This window comes from Rhinopithecus bieti, unplaced genomic scaffold (assembly GCF_001698545.2).
Source record: "Rhinopithecus bieti isolate Rb0 unplaced genomic scaffold, ASM169854v2 scaffold_33210, whole genome shotgun sequence".
NCBI classification, from domain to species: domain Eukaryota; kingdom Metazoa; phylum Chordata; class Mammalia; order Primates; family Cercopithecidae; genus Rhinopithecus; species Rhinopithecus bieti.
In genome coordinates, this window is record NW_016814226.1 from 1,501,227 (window position 1) to 1,515,356 (window position 14,130).

Sequence of the window (14,130 nt, forward strand, 5' to 3'; positions counted from 1 at the left end):
GGGAGGAATTAAGTTGGCTGGGTGAGGTGGCTGGTGCCTGTAATCCCAGCACTTGGGGAGGCCAAGGCAGGTGGATCACTTGAAATCAGGAGTTCAAGAGCAGCCTGGCCAACATGGTGAAACCTCGTCGCTACTAAAAATACAAAAATTAGCCGGGTGTGACCGTGTATGCTTGTAATTCCAGCTACTCAGGAGGCTGAGGCAGGAGAATCACTTGAATCTGGGAGGTGGGTGGAGGTTGCAGTGAGCCAAGATGGAGCCACTGCACTCCAGCCTGGGCGACAGAGCAAGACTGTCTCATCATCAACAACAACAACAACAACAACAACAACAACAACAAAAAGCTGACTCACGTGGCTTCAGTCTGAGAAACCAGTCAGATCGTCACTTGTCTCTAAAGCATGTATCCTCCTTTGTAGATGAGAAGCTCACCGGCCCCTCCATGCCCCAGTTTCTCGCCCAGGTGGGTTAGATGGTCAACCTGACATTTTGCTGTGCACCTACAAGTCTTTCTTCTTATTCTCTTTCCCACAGAGGATTCATTTTCTGTGGTTCTAACATTTTCTGATCACCCCAGGGACAAAGGCGAAGAAAAGACCGTGTTTCTGGGCCAAGGGAATCATCTGTTTAACATGGGCTTTGGAGCTTTTTTGTGTTTATACTTAAGCAACTTTTTGTATTTTAGGGACGGTGGCAGGATCGAGAAGTCACCTTTGTCAGGTGTTCTTTGGGATAAAGAGGAGACACAGAGATTCAAGGAGGGAGGAGGCTTATGGGACACAGCTGTTTCCAAAATGGTCAAGCAATTAACACATCCCTGGCTGCTTCCCGTGAGCCCCTTAAATCATCGGGCTGAGGAAGACAGAGGGTGGGGGTTCTGGCCCCCTCACACAGCCCTCGAGCCAGCGGCCGCTGTGCTAAGCCATTCTGAGAAGCCACCTGGGAAGAAGTGACTTCAGGTCTAAGGATGGTGCCCCGAGCCTGCCGCCGAGGTCCCCAGGGAGCAGCCCAATGGCCTGAGCTAGGCCTGCTCTGCATCCTGCCCTCTGCCACACGGCTGCATTCCAGTGTCACTCGAGTCCCTAGAGGGTCGCTTCTGAGTCCCCTGCAGGCTCCGCGGCTTCCACCCCCTGGGTGGCCCGTCGTTGGTGTGGTTTTCCTGGTTCTGACCCTGGCTCGCTGCCCATGGACTTTGGGAGCCCTTTGCACTTTTTGGAATCGGCGCCAGGGGGTCGGGCTGTGCCGCCCACACCGTCCCGCAGCCATCTGATGTTTATGTGGAGTTGAATTCTGTTACATAATCGTTCAGCCTAATTACTGTCAGCTTTAAATGCCCAGGGACCGTACACAGCCGTTTGTGGTGATGCCTGAGCTGTCAGTTCAGGTTCATCGAGATCAGATCCTGGCTGGGTTGTGGTTCGGAAGGTGTTTCATCTCTGGATTCTCAGACAGTTGCTGACCTGGGGGCATGTGGCCCCCAACATGGCCCAGCCGGGGCTCAGCGAGGCTGCCCGGGGCTCCACATTGGCAGATAAACACACTGGCAGATAACCACACTGGCAGATAACTCGGGACTCACACTGGCCTCGGTTCCATTCAGGCCAGCCCTTGGTGAGTGGATGACCCTAAATCACACCACACTGGAATCCAGCACAGGTGCTGAGGATGGGGACAAAGAGAGAAGAGAGGCCTGATGTTTACCAGTTAACGACTTCTCAGCACTCACCACCTTATTAAGTTCGTTGTCACGACAGCCTTATGACAGGGGCTGGTCACTGACCCTGTGCTGAAAAGACTGTAAAGGATATCAGGAGTTGAAGTGCGTGGCCAAGGTCACGTGACCTTTCTTCTGGGAACCTCCAAAGCCTCTGTTCCCTTTGATCTTCTATCTGGACCAGTGCTGACCCTGGGCTGGGGGGTTTGGAGGAGGGGCAGGTGGCTTCTGGAAGGGGCATGGTAGAGGGGATGTTTGTGGCGGACCCTGAAAGTACCAAGTGTTGGTTCCTCTTGCAGAGGTTGCAGAATGTGCTGCTAGGGAGGAGGTCACAGTGTGAGCAAAGGCATGGTGGCCCCTAGCTGTTCTGGGGAAGGCAGGAGGCAGGGTTAAGTTGGAAGGAGCAGAAGAAGGTGCTAGAAAGGTCAGCCAGGCTGGGGGGCAGACAACATGTGATGTGTGGGGGAAGGTTTGCACTTTTATTTTTGGAGTCGGGAAGACTGGAGTGGTCTGTGAGCAGAGGAGTGACTTGACGAAGCTGTGTTCTGGGAGTGAAGTCTCGAGACACTGTGGGGTGGGCTGGGAAAGGGCAAAGGTCAGGAGCCCCGAGACCCGGCAGAAGCTGGTGCAGACGCCCTAGGTCTCACAGGTCTAGCCCCTGTGGCGGCCTCTGAGGATCCGGCCCTCATAGGTCTAGCCCCTATGGTGGCCTCTGAGGATTCCACCTGATACAACTGGAGGGGGAAATTGAAGAAGCTGACCCACGTGGCTTTCAGTCTGAGAAACCAATCAGATCGTCACTTGTCTCTAAAGCCTGTGCCCTTCTTTATAGACGAGAAGCCCACCGGCCCCTCTGTGCCCCGGTTTCTTGCCCAGGTGGGTTAGATGGTAAAGCTGACATTTTATCATGCACCTAAAAGTCTTTCTTCCTATTCTCCTTCCCACAGTTTATTTTTCTGTGGTTCTGACAGTTTCCTGATCACCCCAGGGACAAAGGGGAAGGGAAGACTGTGTTTCTGGGCCAAGGGAATCATCTGTTTAACATGGGCTTCGGAGCTTTTTTTACATTTCTACGTAAACAACACGGTATTCAGAAGACCTAGTTTCCCTGAGCCAGATGGGCTCCCTCCATCTCAGTGGTCTGTATTTCGGATTCCTGCAGCAGGTGGCTGGTCGAAATGCACACCCCAGAAGGTGAGGTTGGGGGGATGTCAGCTCCAGGGCCGCTTGTACCAGCAAGTGCCTAATTGCCGGCGGACTCCTTCCTCCTGAGCCCATCAGCCTCTGCGTGGCCACATCAGGGCAATTGGGTTCCTGGTGACCCATGACTGCCAGGCTAATGGAAACCTTAATGGAAACCCTCTTTTTCCACCCAATTAAGTGGCTGGAGGTGGGATGCTGTGTGAGAGCCGTCCGTTTCAGTTCCCTGACTTTCTCTTGCAGCAATTATCTATGTAGCTCCATTTGGCCTACATAAGCTTAGCATTTGTGTTCATTCATTCATTCATTCCACAGATATTGACAGAGCTGTTATCCATGTGCCAGGTTTTATGCAGGATGTGAGGCCATGGTCATGAATGGGACCTGGCCCCTGTGCACTCCTTGCAAGGTCAGGGGCGTGCAGGGAGGTGAGCACACCCACAATCACATGATCAGGGAATAGGGTTTGTCCTTGTCATGTGCATGGGGAGCTGTGGGAACCCGGGGCGGGGCCTGAACTGCACCCAGGGATAGGGGATGTGCAGAGAGTGCTTTCCAGACAGCTGGGAAATGGGTGGAGCCAACTGATCTAAAGTGAAGGGCATTTCAGGTTATGAGGACAGTCGAGGCAGAGGGGCAGAGATACGACCTACAGAAGTAGCCTGGAATAGACGATGAGGGTGGAAGCATGGGAGCTGCAGCTGGATTGATGAGAGGAGAAATCCACTCATTAAGAGTCATTGGGCACCAGTATGAAGGGTTTGCGTTTTACCCTCGAGCCGGTGGGAGCTATGGGGTGTGCCGCAGCTGAGTGTGACCAATGCCAGCTTTGTGTATTAGAAGGATTTCTGCATCAGACAGGACTCTCTCAGTTTGCAAAGGACAGAAAGCCCAACTCAAAATGGCTTGAAAGCAAAACAGAATTCACTATTGAATTTGATAGAATGGTCCATGGGGTTGGATGTTCTCAGGTAAGGCTTGATCCAGCACATAGAAGGTGTTGCTAGATCCTAGATTCTGTTCTCTGCTTCCCTGAGCTCTTTCAGTCTGGTGCCTTCATCTCCAGGCTCTGTATGGTGGTAAGATGATGGGACGGCTTCAACCCGCATCCTTTCTGGGTCAAGGCCAGTGGGAAAGAGTGCCTGTCTCATTCTCTGTTCCTGGTAAAGAATCAGTGCAGCTCATTAGCTCTAACTGGGCCATGACCATCCCTGACTGTGTTCCTGGGAGGCCAGTGTGCCAGCCGGCTTTGTCCTGGGATGCCTGCTCCACCCCAGAGCTGAACTACAAGGCCCGAGCATGGTGGCAGGAGGGGCAGCTCTCTCTGAGGGAGGCTGAGTCTTGTTTGCCTGAAAGGATCAATGGATGCTGGGGAAGAAAAGCAATGGTGTCCAGAACAGTCACCTCTAGAAGGGGAGAGGCTGGGCTAGGGTGGGAAGAGTTTAGGGCAGGGCCTGTGGGGGCCAAGGTGGCCATCCTGGTGAGAGAGCCCCGCTGGCCATCCCAAGAATAGGGCATGAGTCTGCCAAGGGTACCCCTAGGTCTGGCATCTTGATTCTTTCCTCTGTGTTCTTGGCACAGACACTCATGCCAGGGCCTTTGCTATCACCCGTAGTCTCAGAGTCTGGTTATTATTCCATAGTCATCTGTAGGGGTGAGTCCGTGCAGGGCTTTCCCTCCCCAGCTTCCTCCCTCCCTCAGTAGCTCACTGTGTCCCCTGAGGCTGCCAGTGCTGCCGGGAAAGACCCGAGGCTCCTTCTGGGTCTCAGAGCCATTTCTTCGGTTGAACCCAGTTTGCGTCCTTCCCTGTAGAATTGGCTGCCACTTCCTTTAGGGCCCCCACTGCACCCTGTACATAACCCTGCCAGGACATCTGTTTGTTTTCCATTCTTGTAGCTTTATTTTTATTTCAAAAGGAGCACAAGAATACAGTCTGGTGGCAAAGGCTCCCTCTATCTCCTCCTCCTTACCTTCAGCCACTGGGCCCTTGTAACAGTAATGCTGTTCTTGTCATTCTGGAGCGTGCCCTTTCATTCCTTTTTCTGTGAATTTTGATACATATACATAGAAGTACATAGTGCTGAGTTTTCTAGTTGTATTTTTTACATAAATATCATGCTGTATCTATTTTAAAGTGTCTCACCATGTTGGCCAGGCTGGACTTGAACCCCTGGGCTTGAGTGATCCTCCCACCCCAGCTCCAAGTAGCTGAGACCACAGATGTGCACCACCACACTCAGCCTTTGCTGTATTGTTCTGCAATATTTTTTTTTTTTTTTTTGAGACAGGATCTGGCTCTGTCACCCAGGCTGGAGTGCAGTGGCATGATCTTGGTTCACTGCAACCTCCGCTTCTTGGCTTTAAGCTCTCTTCCCAGCCTCCTGGGTAGCTGGGACTACAGATTCATGCCACCACTCCTGGCTAATTTTTGTATTTTGTGTAGAGATGGGGTTTTGCCTTGTTGCCCAGGCTGGTCTCGAACTCCGGAGCTCAAGCCATCCACCCGCCTCAGCCCCCGAAAATGCTGGGATTATAGGTGTGAGTCACTGCACCTGACCCAACCTGCTTTTGCTTTTTAAAAAAAATCTCAACACCATGCTATGTATTGCACTTAATTAATTGTGCATTGAATCCTTCACGAGCCTTCTGTGCCAGGTGCGAGGTTGGCTGCTGGGTGGAAGTGACCGGGATACATCTTCCCTCGGGTATGTGCAGACTCTCCACAGGGCAAGGGCAGGGCCTGCCCAGCCCTGTGCCCAGCCCTTTGGCATCCATCCGCCAGTATTTGTTAGATCAGCAGGCTGTCATGCCCAAGGATTGCTGCCACCTGAATAGGACAGGGCTTCAGCTGTGTGCTCTTGATGTGGCATCCGCGCCACCTGTTGACCCTCTTTGGATTTTTACCTTATTGAAATGTTCACACATCTCTTTTAGCTTCTGAACTTATTTCATCTTGAGAAATGGGCTGGAACCTTTTGCTCCAGCAGAACAAGTCCCATAAATCAGACGTTCAAGCTGAGCGATCCTTCTGGTTTTGGCCACAGTCAGGGGCCTTCTTACTCCGCTGGTCTCGTCAGCACCGTTCAGAAACTCATCCTTGACTTGGAGATGACAGTGAGTTAAATGTACGTAAATACACCGAGCTCATTACTCTGGGCCGGCATCCGACATGACAAGACCCACATCCATTTCTCAGTAAAAACAAACTACATCTGCCACTTGAAAGGTCAAGAAGCACTTTCATGTACGTTGTGCTCCATGGATCACTGAAAGTCCTTTCCCTCTTTTCCATATCCCGGCCAGGAGGAGCAGCTGCTGTCTGGCACCTTTAGCCTTTGCTGCCTTTTACCCTAGGCAAGACATTTTGTTATTCCTCCAATTTGTAATCCCAAAACACTTGGAGATTGGACTTGGAGTTCATAACCTCCTGGGGAGGGCCAGGCCTCACATTTCAAGGCCTTTGCACGTGTGATATGCCAGCAATAGCTCAGCTCTTTGAATTATGATCCACGGCTCCTTCCTATCACCTTTCTGGATGTCAGAAAAGACTGCCCAACAGCATCTCCTCCCAGCTGCCGAGGCTGGTGATATTTTTATTCTTATTTAGATTTTACTTAGGTCTTATTTTAACTCCACTGAGCTGTGAGATCTTCACCGAAGTACAACTGGACTTATTTTTAGAAGAACTGCTCTGTTAAGAAGACCTTCGTGCCTGATGAATTTAATTATTCTGATAAATTACAGCTTCTGCGAAGGAACCACACCCCTCTGAGTACAGATGGAAGTTGGAAAATTCATAGAAAGCTGTCATCTCCTGGCGGAGGCCTGGAAAACCTCATTTAACAGAGGTGTCTTTGGGTTCCTCTTAAGCACGAGCGAAGGATCCCAATGCCCCCTCCCCTGCTGGGAAGAGGAGCTGGTGGCGTGAATTGGCGCGGAGCCGCACCTTTCTTTCTCCTCCTTTATCCTCCCGCAAGCTTCACAGACCACTCTCCTTCTTTGAGCAGGATCAGTTGTAACTAGAAGTGGGTAGGGCTTGAAAGGGGCTGGTTAAGTGTTTAAAATTGAGGCAGCTTTCCTGACATTTTCAAGTTCTTTTAGATGTGTAGGGATGGAGAATGGCTGTTTTTCTTGGGGTTTTTCTCTTTGATCCTGGTTCAGACGGGGCCCTCTGAAATTTCTCCCCCTGATCTTTTGTGCTCTGTGAAAACCAGGAATTGCAGGGATGGTGTAGAAAATCCCCATAGGTGGCAAAGCATCTCTGCTGTGTTGAAATGACATGCTTAGAAAAGTGTCAGAAAATGGAGATGCCATTGCTCTGGCCCCCCAGGGTCTGTGACTCAGCCTCCATTGGGCCTTTGTGTCTGGGCCAGACCCTCCAGGCAAGCCCCTGGTGAGGCTGTTGGGCCCGTGGTTGCAGGGGTGTCTCGCCGTCCCCCCGTGTCCTGCCCTGGCTCCCCTGGTGGAGCACGAAGCTGATCAGCCTTGGTGTTTTCAGATTTCTTCTCTCCGTTAAGGTGACCTTGTCCTTTTCAACCAGCCTGCTTTCAAAGTTGTTTTCCTAATAATATCAACAGGGGGAAAAAAAGCTGCCTGAAAATCCTTTTCTGGGGGGGAAAGAGCCTGGGCATAAATAAATACAACCATACAAAGAAGAAGATTAAAAAAAAAAATCAAAGATGGAACCTTCGCGTTTGGCCTGAGGTATAAATGGCAGGCTTTTATGACATGCTTTTAGTTTTCGTTCTCTTTCTTTCCTTTTATGTTCTTATAATTCCAAATCGGGAGCGGTGGTGTTTTTTTTTTTAAAACCTTGCCCAGTCTTTGGGTGGAGGCTTTGGAAGCCGCACATTCTCCACCATTACAGTCACTCAAAGCTGACGCCTCCCAAGGGGTTGCTGCATGCCAGTGACTGTGCCGAGTGCGTGTCTCCCTGAATCTTTGTGATCTCTCTGAGGTGTGTTAGGCCCCATTTCACAGATGGAAACTGAGGCATACAGAGCCATCAAGTGGCTTGCCCAAGATCACACACCTTGTCAGTGGTCAAGCTGGGATCCAAAACCAGCAGCCTGGCTCTGGGGTTCTAAGCCCTTTGTTGTGCTGCTCCTTGAATATATTAAAAGGCCTACTATGTGCAGGAACCGGATTGGCACTGGCAGGAAGGGAAGTTCAGGAAGGAGACAGTTACATGGCTGTGTGGCTTGAGCTAGGGAGAGGGGAACACCCAGGAGGGCTTCTTGGAGGAGGTGGCCAGTAAGATGAGGTTGAAGATAGGTAGGATTTAGTAGGGCACAGTGAGGTGCAAGATCAGGTAGAACTGGCTTTAGTCCTGACTCTGGGGCTTCACATCTAACAGCACAGGACCAGCCACTCCCTCACAGACTCGTTTATTTATTATTATTATTATTTTTGAGACAGACGGAGTCTCGCTCTATTGCGAGGCTAGAGTGAAGTGGCCCAGCCTCGGCTCACTGCAACCTCCACCTCCCAGGTTCAAGTGATTCTCGTGCCTCAGCTGCCCAAGTAGCTGGGATTGCAGGCGCCCGCCGCCACGCCTGGCTAACTTTTGTATTTTTAGTAGAGACAGGGTTTCATCATGTTGGCCAGGCTGGTCTCAAACCCCTGACCTCAGGTAATTCACCCACCTCGCCCTCCCAGAGTGCTGGAATTACAGGCGTGAGCCACCGCACCCGGCTTCCCTCACAGACAAAGTGAATGCCTGGCATGGAAGGTAGCCTGCACATAGTAGGTGTTCAGGAAACATTAGTGGTGCCCTCCCCTTTCCCGTGGACAGTCAGCAATATGGGTTGGACATGTGTGTCCTGTAATCCGAGGTGGTTTGCCCTCTGGCTGGCCCACAGAATTTGAATTAATGGCTCACATTTATAAATGGGGAGATTCCACACCAAACCCCATATTTCCAGCTTTTCTTGAAAACTCAGATCTGGTGACTGAGGCCGCACTTCCCACTCTGCCGTCCCGGGCTGAGCGAGGAGTGCCCATCTCCAGAGACAGCGTGCCAAGGGGCCCTCATCCTATCAAATGCCCTCCTGTCTCTCTCTTCCTACCTGGCCGCCCGTGCAGGCCACAGAGCACGGTGCTGCAGGTGAACTCTGCTGCAGTGGGAAGGAGTTGGCGTCGGCTCCCTCGTGGCTGGCTGCTGGATTTCGTGTGACAGAGACATTCATCTTAGAACAATGCAGACACTTAGGAAAACAAGCACAAGGCGGTCTTTTTTCCTTAATCATCCATCTCATGAAATCAAGCCCCAGTCCCTTGGAAGCCCACACCCTCCACACCCTCCAGACACTGAGAGAATGCATGCCAGCATGCCTGTGCCAGCATGCCTGTGCCAGCGTGCCTGTGCCAGCAGACCTGTCTCTGTGACTGAAGTCAGCCGGTACTTCACATCTTTGAAGGGTTTGTCTTTCTGGCAAGTGGACGGTACTTTAAAAACCAAAACATTCCTGAGATTCACTGACAGCCACTAAACTGGCACCGTTCAGGCGGCGAGGGTTGGGGGCAGGGTAAGCCAAGGGTGTGAGAGGAGCCCCTCCTTCCAAACATCAGACCGATCCTCTGAAGATGACGATCAGATCCAGGCTGAAAGTTCCTCTGCAAAGGAGCTGTGTCCTTCAGGGAACCCAGGCTGCAAAATGTAGCAAGGACCAGAAGGGCATCCCTCAAACCTTCATGCGCTTCAGCTTTGGACATGCTGGCTCTGGTTTGTCCCCACTGCACTCTGCACAGAGCCCAGAAGGCACTTTCGTTAGCCTGGCCTTCTTTCAAGGCCAGTTCAATTGCTGCCTCCTCCAGGGATCCCTCCATGTTTCTCTGTGGAATGGGGGGACCTTGCCTGCCTTGTGGTCACTCTTCCCCCAGTTTGTGCCTCTCTTGGAGCCTAATCACAGAAACCCTGTACATCCACAGCTGCCTCTCCCTCTTGCGGGGAGTGGTTTGTGGGCCATGTGTGGGTGCTCACGATTCCCCTTATTCCTCAGGAAATGTGAGGAATTTCCTGTGAGGCCAGTACTCCTACCACCCCATGTTACAGATGGGGAAACTGAGACTTAGTGAGGTGAGGGGACTTCCCCAAGACCACACACCAGCAAGTGGCAATGTGAGATTTGGACTGGGGCTCTGTGGCCACAGGCTTGGGCTCCTCCTGCCAACCGAGGGGTCTGCCAGCCTGTGCCCCCTCCTCCTGGCCCCCGAAGCCTTTGCTTCCCTCAGGCCATCGTGCATAACCAGCCCCTTCAGAATGCACTGCTGAACAGGCCCTGGGCGGTGTTCGTGAGCGCGTTTCTCATTTATTAAGGTCACAAAATCCCTGGCCCTGTTTAATGTCATCTTTGATGTTCAAGGGCGATGTGGAAATCTCTGTTTTCATGTGACCCAATTTCTAGGCTTTCAAAATGCAGCTCCTCTCCTCCTCCCTCTCTGTGTTTTTGAAATCAGGTGAGCAGGGCTGCCTCAAAGCGTTGACCACTTGCCCTGAGGTCTCCCTCCCCATCCCTCAGGCTCAGGCACGTGGGTGCAGTGCCAGCTCTCGGACCTTGCCAAGAGGACTCATGGGCGTAGACCACCTGTATGATCCTCCACACGTAGGGAAACTGGGTCTTTTATTCTTCCTCTGCCATCGGCATGAGCACTGCAGGCAGCTGTGCTAGACGGGAACTCCCTGCACCTGTCGTGTCTTCCTATGAAGCCAGCCAGGACATGGAACTTCCACCCGGACCCCCTCTACTCCAGGGCTATCATATTCCCAAGGATTCCTGTGAAAAATCACTTTTCCCTGTTTCCTTTCTGCCTTTTAAGACTCTCTGCTGGTTACAACTCTTTTTGTAACTAGTCACGTGGTACAAATAATTGCTGAGATTTGGTCCCTATTTTCTCAGCTGATCTGGGTGACCTGTGGGGGATCTTCTGAAGTATTTTCAGGGAGGTGGGGCGGAGGGAATCTCAAAGCTCTGTGCCTATATCATTTCCCCGTGAAGGTATTTAACATTTGTCCACTGCTGGTGCAGAGTTATGCTAAGGATTTTGGAACTTCAATGATGAGTGGTGCCCGGGTCTTCCCTTAGGATGCTGGCTGTGGGTGGAGGACAGTGTGTGCCAGCAGCCAGGCTGGCTTGTGGCTGGAATGTGGGTTACCTGGAGAGGGCCTGCTTTTTTTTTTTTTTCCTATTTAAAAATTTTGCTGTAAAATAGACATAACGTAAACTTTACCATCTTAGCCGTTTTCAAGAGCAGAGTTCACTGGTATTAAGTACGTTCTCATTGTGCAGCCATCACCACCCACCCACAGAACTCTTTCATCTTTCCAAACTGAAACTCTGCCGTCATTCAACACTACCTCTCTATTTGCCACCTCCCCCTGCCTCTGGCAGCCACCAGACTGCTTTCTCCTCTGTGCATTTGCCTACTCGAGGGACCTCCTATCCGTGGAATTGTACGGTGTTTGACTTTCTGTGTCTGGCTTATTTCACTGAGTATAACATTCTCAAGGTTCACCCATGCTGTAGCCTGGCCCGGATGTCCTTCCTTTTTAAGGCTGGATAATATTCCGTGGTATACATGGACCACGTTTTGCTTACTCATTCATCCGGTGTTCTCAAATGCCAAGACTCAGTGACTGCAGCCGTGCCCGAAACCTCCCTCTAATCAAAACTCTTCCTAACCCCAACCTGTACCTAGGCTTTGACACTCCTGCATCAGGCAGTCCTCCAGGATAAGGTGCCTGTTTAAAATGCAAATATATTTCCTTGGGGGGACTGGGTAATTGGCATCCTGGGGCCCCGCTGCCACTGTCCTTATAAGGGAGGGAGGTTGTGTTGTCCTGGAAGCCAGGTCCACGGCTGTGTCCCGAGAGCCCATCAGGTGCCACGCTCTGGGCTGGGGACTCGACGTCCATGTTTTGGTTACATTTAGCCCTTCTAAAGACCCTGGCATTTCTGCAGTGTTACCTATAAATTCCATGTGCGGAAACATGGGTTAATTTCCACTTTTTTTTTTTTTGAGAGAGAGTCTCACTCTGTCACCAGGCTGAAGTGCAGTGGTGTGATCTTGGCTCGCTGCAACCTCTGCCTCCCGGGTTCAAGCAATTCTCCCACCGCAGCCTCCTGAGTAGCTGGGACTACAGGTGTGTGCCACCATGCCCAGCTAATTTTTGTATATTTAGTAGAGACAAGGTATCACCATGTTGGCCAGGATGATCTCGATCTCTTGACCTCGTGATCTGCCCGCCTCAGCCTCCCAAAGTGCTGGGATTACAGGCGTGAGCCACCGCACCCGGCCTGGGTTATTTCCACTTTGGGGCTATTTTGAGTAGTGCAGCTATGGACACGGAGTAAAAGAGGGTCCGCTTTTTCAGAAGCTGAGTGTCAGGACCTTTGCTGACATGAGAGGAGCTGGCATCCTGGGACCCCGCTGCCATCATCCTTATGAGGATGGAGGTTGTGTCTTCCTGAAAGCTGGGTCCACAGGTGTGTCCTGAGAGCCCACTGAGTGCCATGCTGTGGGCTGGATGCTCGACATTTATGGTTACATTCAGCCCTTCCAAAGGCCCTGGCATTTTTACAGTATTACCTATAAATGCCACATGGAGAGACGCGCAGAGAGGTGAGTGGGACGTACCTGGGGTCTCACGGCCAGCACGGTGGGGCCCTGCTGGCCTGCTGCTCCAGAGCCATCATGCCGCACCCCTTGCTGCTCCGTCGCCTGCCACTGTGGAGGCTGGGTGTCCAGAGCTGGAGGTGTTCAAGGTTCGATGTGACTCTGGTGTTAAAAGAGGAAATACGGTTTTATTTCTGAACCTGTTACATGGAGAAGGAGGTACAGCTCCGGGCACACTGGCCTAGGTACTTTTGTGGCATGTGATCAGGGACTGCTCCCTAGCAGCCCTCCACCAGGGCCATGAAAGCGGCCAGGACCCTACCTCCACCCGGCACCATGGACGCATCTTGGGGCTGGAACCTAGAGTCCCACGTGTAGTTGGAGCTGAGGCTGTGACTGTGGAAAAAATGTGACATCATAGAAGCAAGGATTTTGGTGCCTGGTGTCTGTGTGGGTGGGTGTTCCTCCCTGGTGGATACGGCTGAAAGGCCTGGAGGGTCTCCCTGGTGCAGGGCGATGAGGGGTCGTTTCTGGTTCTGGGGTTGTCCCTAATCACTGGGTGTTCCAGGCCCTATAACTGTTCAGCACTCCCTTGAGACGGGAGGCCATGGTGTTTCTGACTTGGAGCCTCTGGCTCTCTTTATTAGATTCTGTTGCAAGTTCCAGCAGTCCTGACCTGGATGTTCCATCATATTTCTGTTCCTGTGAATGCGGCCATCACCAGTGACCCCACTTTAAACTCCACATTCACCTGTATGCACGACCGGAGGTCCATGGGGTCCATGGTTCAGGATGCAGCCCCCCAGTGGAGGAAGGGCAGTTCCACCCTCTCATGCCCCATCGCTGTGGTCCATGCTTTGTCTGCCTCAGCGGCCTTGGTCAGATCTGGAAACATCTGGAAGCTTTGGTATCTTAGTTATGAGTTTCAAAGAGCAGTGAAAACAGACTGGCAGAGCTCAGCGAGACCTGGGAAATATTTGGGGTGGGGACGAACTACAGAATGTACTCTTGGTTCGGAGCATTTTTCCCTCCGACTCTTTCTGGGCAACAGGCCTTTTAGGAATGTTTGTTAAATGCTGAAAAAACAGGAATTGATTTCTCTCTGCGTCCACAGCCAACATGTGAGACCGCGGCACTCCATGTAGACTAACCTGGTTTTTCTTTCCTTTTGCTCAACAGTGAGTGACCTGCAGGAAGAAGGCAAGAATGCCATCAACTCACCGATGTCCCCCGCCCTGGCAGATGTTCACCCTGAAGACACCCAGCTCGGTACGGGGTGTTCCTCCGCTCCCTACCCTGAGACAATTGAGCTTCTGTGGCACTAAGTTGGTCTTGGGGAGGCCAATGAGGAGCCCGATAGATCTGGCCTCTTGATCAGATGCTGGGGGCATTTGCGAGTCTAAGTTCTTAGCTCAAGGTCATGTTTAGAAAAGTCCATTGGGAAAAGCAAGTTCTTCTTTAAGGGTTTCTGCCCCAGTCTTAAAACGTAAGTTTTATTATTCAGGTGGTGAAGCCAGCAGATCAGGAGAAGACTGACTTGAAAAGATAGTTTGTTAAACTCATAGTTCTGAAAGGAGGTGTAGCAGGCCACTCAGGGCCAC

At 51.7% G+C, this 14,130-nt stretch overlaps 1 protein-coding gene across 4 annotated transcripts in view; it reads left to right on the forward strand.

The window, feature by feature from the left end:
• The window catches only part of PARVB (parvin beta), a 139,615-nt gene that overhangs the window by 56,552 nt on the left and 68,933 nt on the right, over nucleotides 1-14,130 (forward strand). For all 4 annotated transcript variants that reach the window (XM_017850011.1, XM_017850013.1, XM_017850012.1 and 1 more), the window contains one exon: nucleotides 13,709-13,798. In XM_017850011.1, the coding sequence (XP_017705500.1) occupies nucleotides 13,709-13,798 (90 nt within the window). Of the gene's footprint in view, nucleotides 1-13,708; nucleotides 13,799-14,130 lie in introns of those variants that run through there.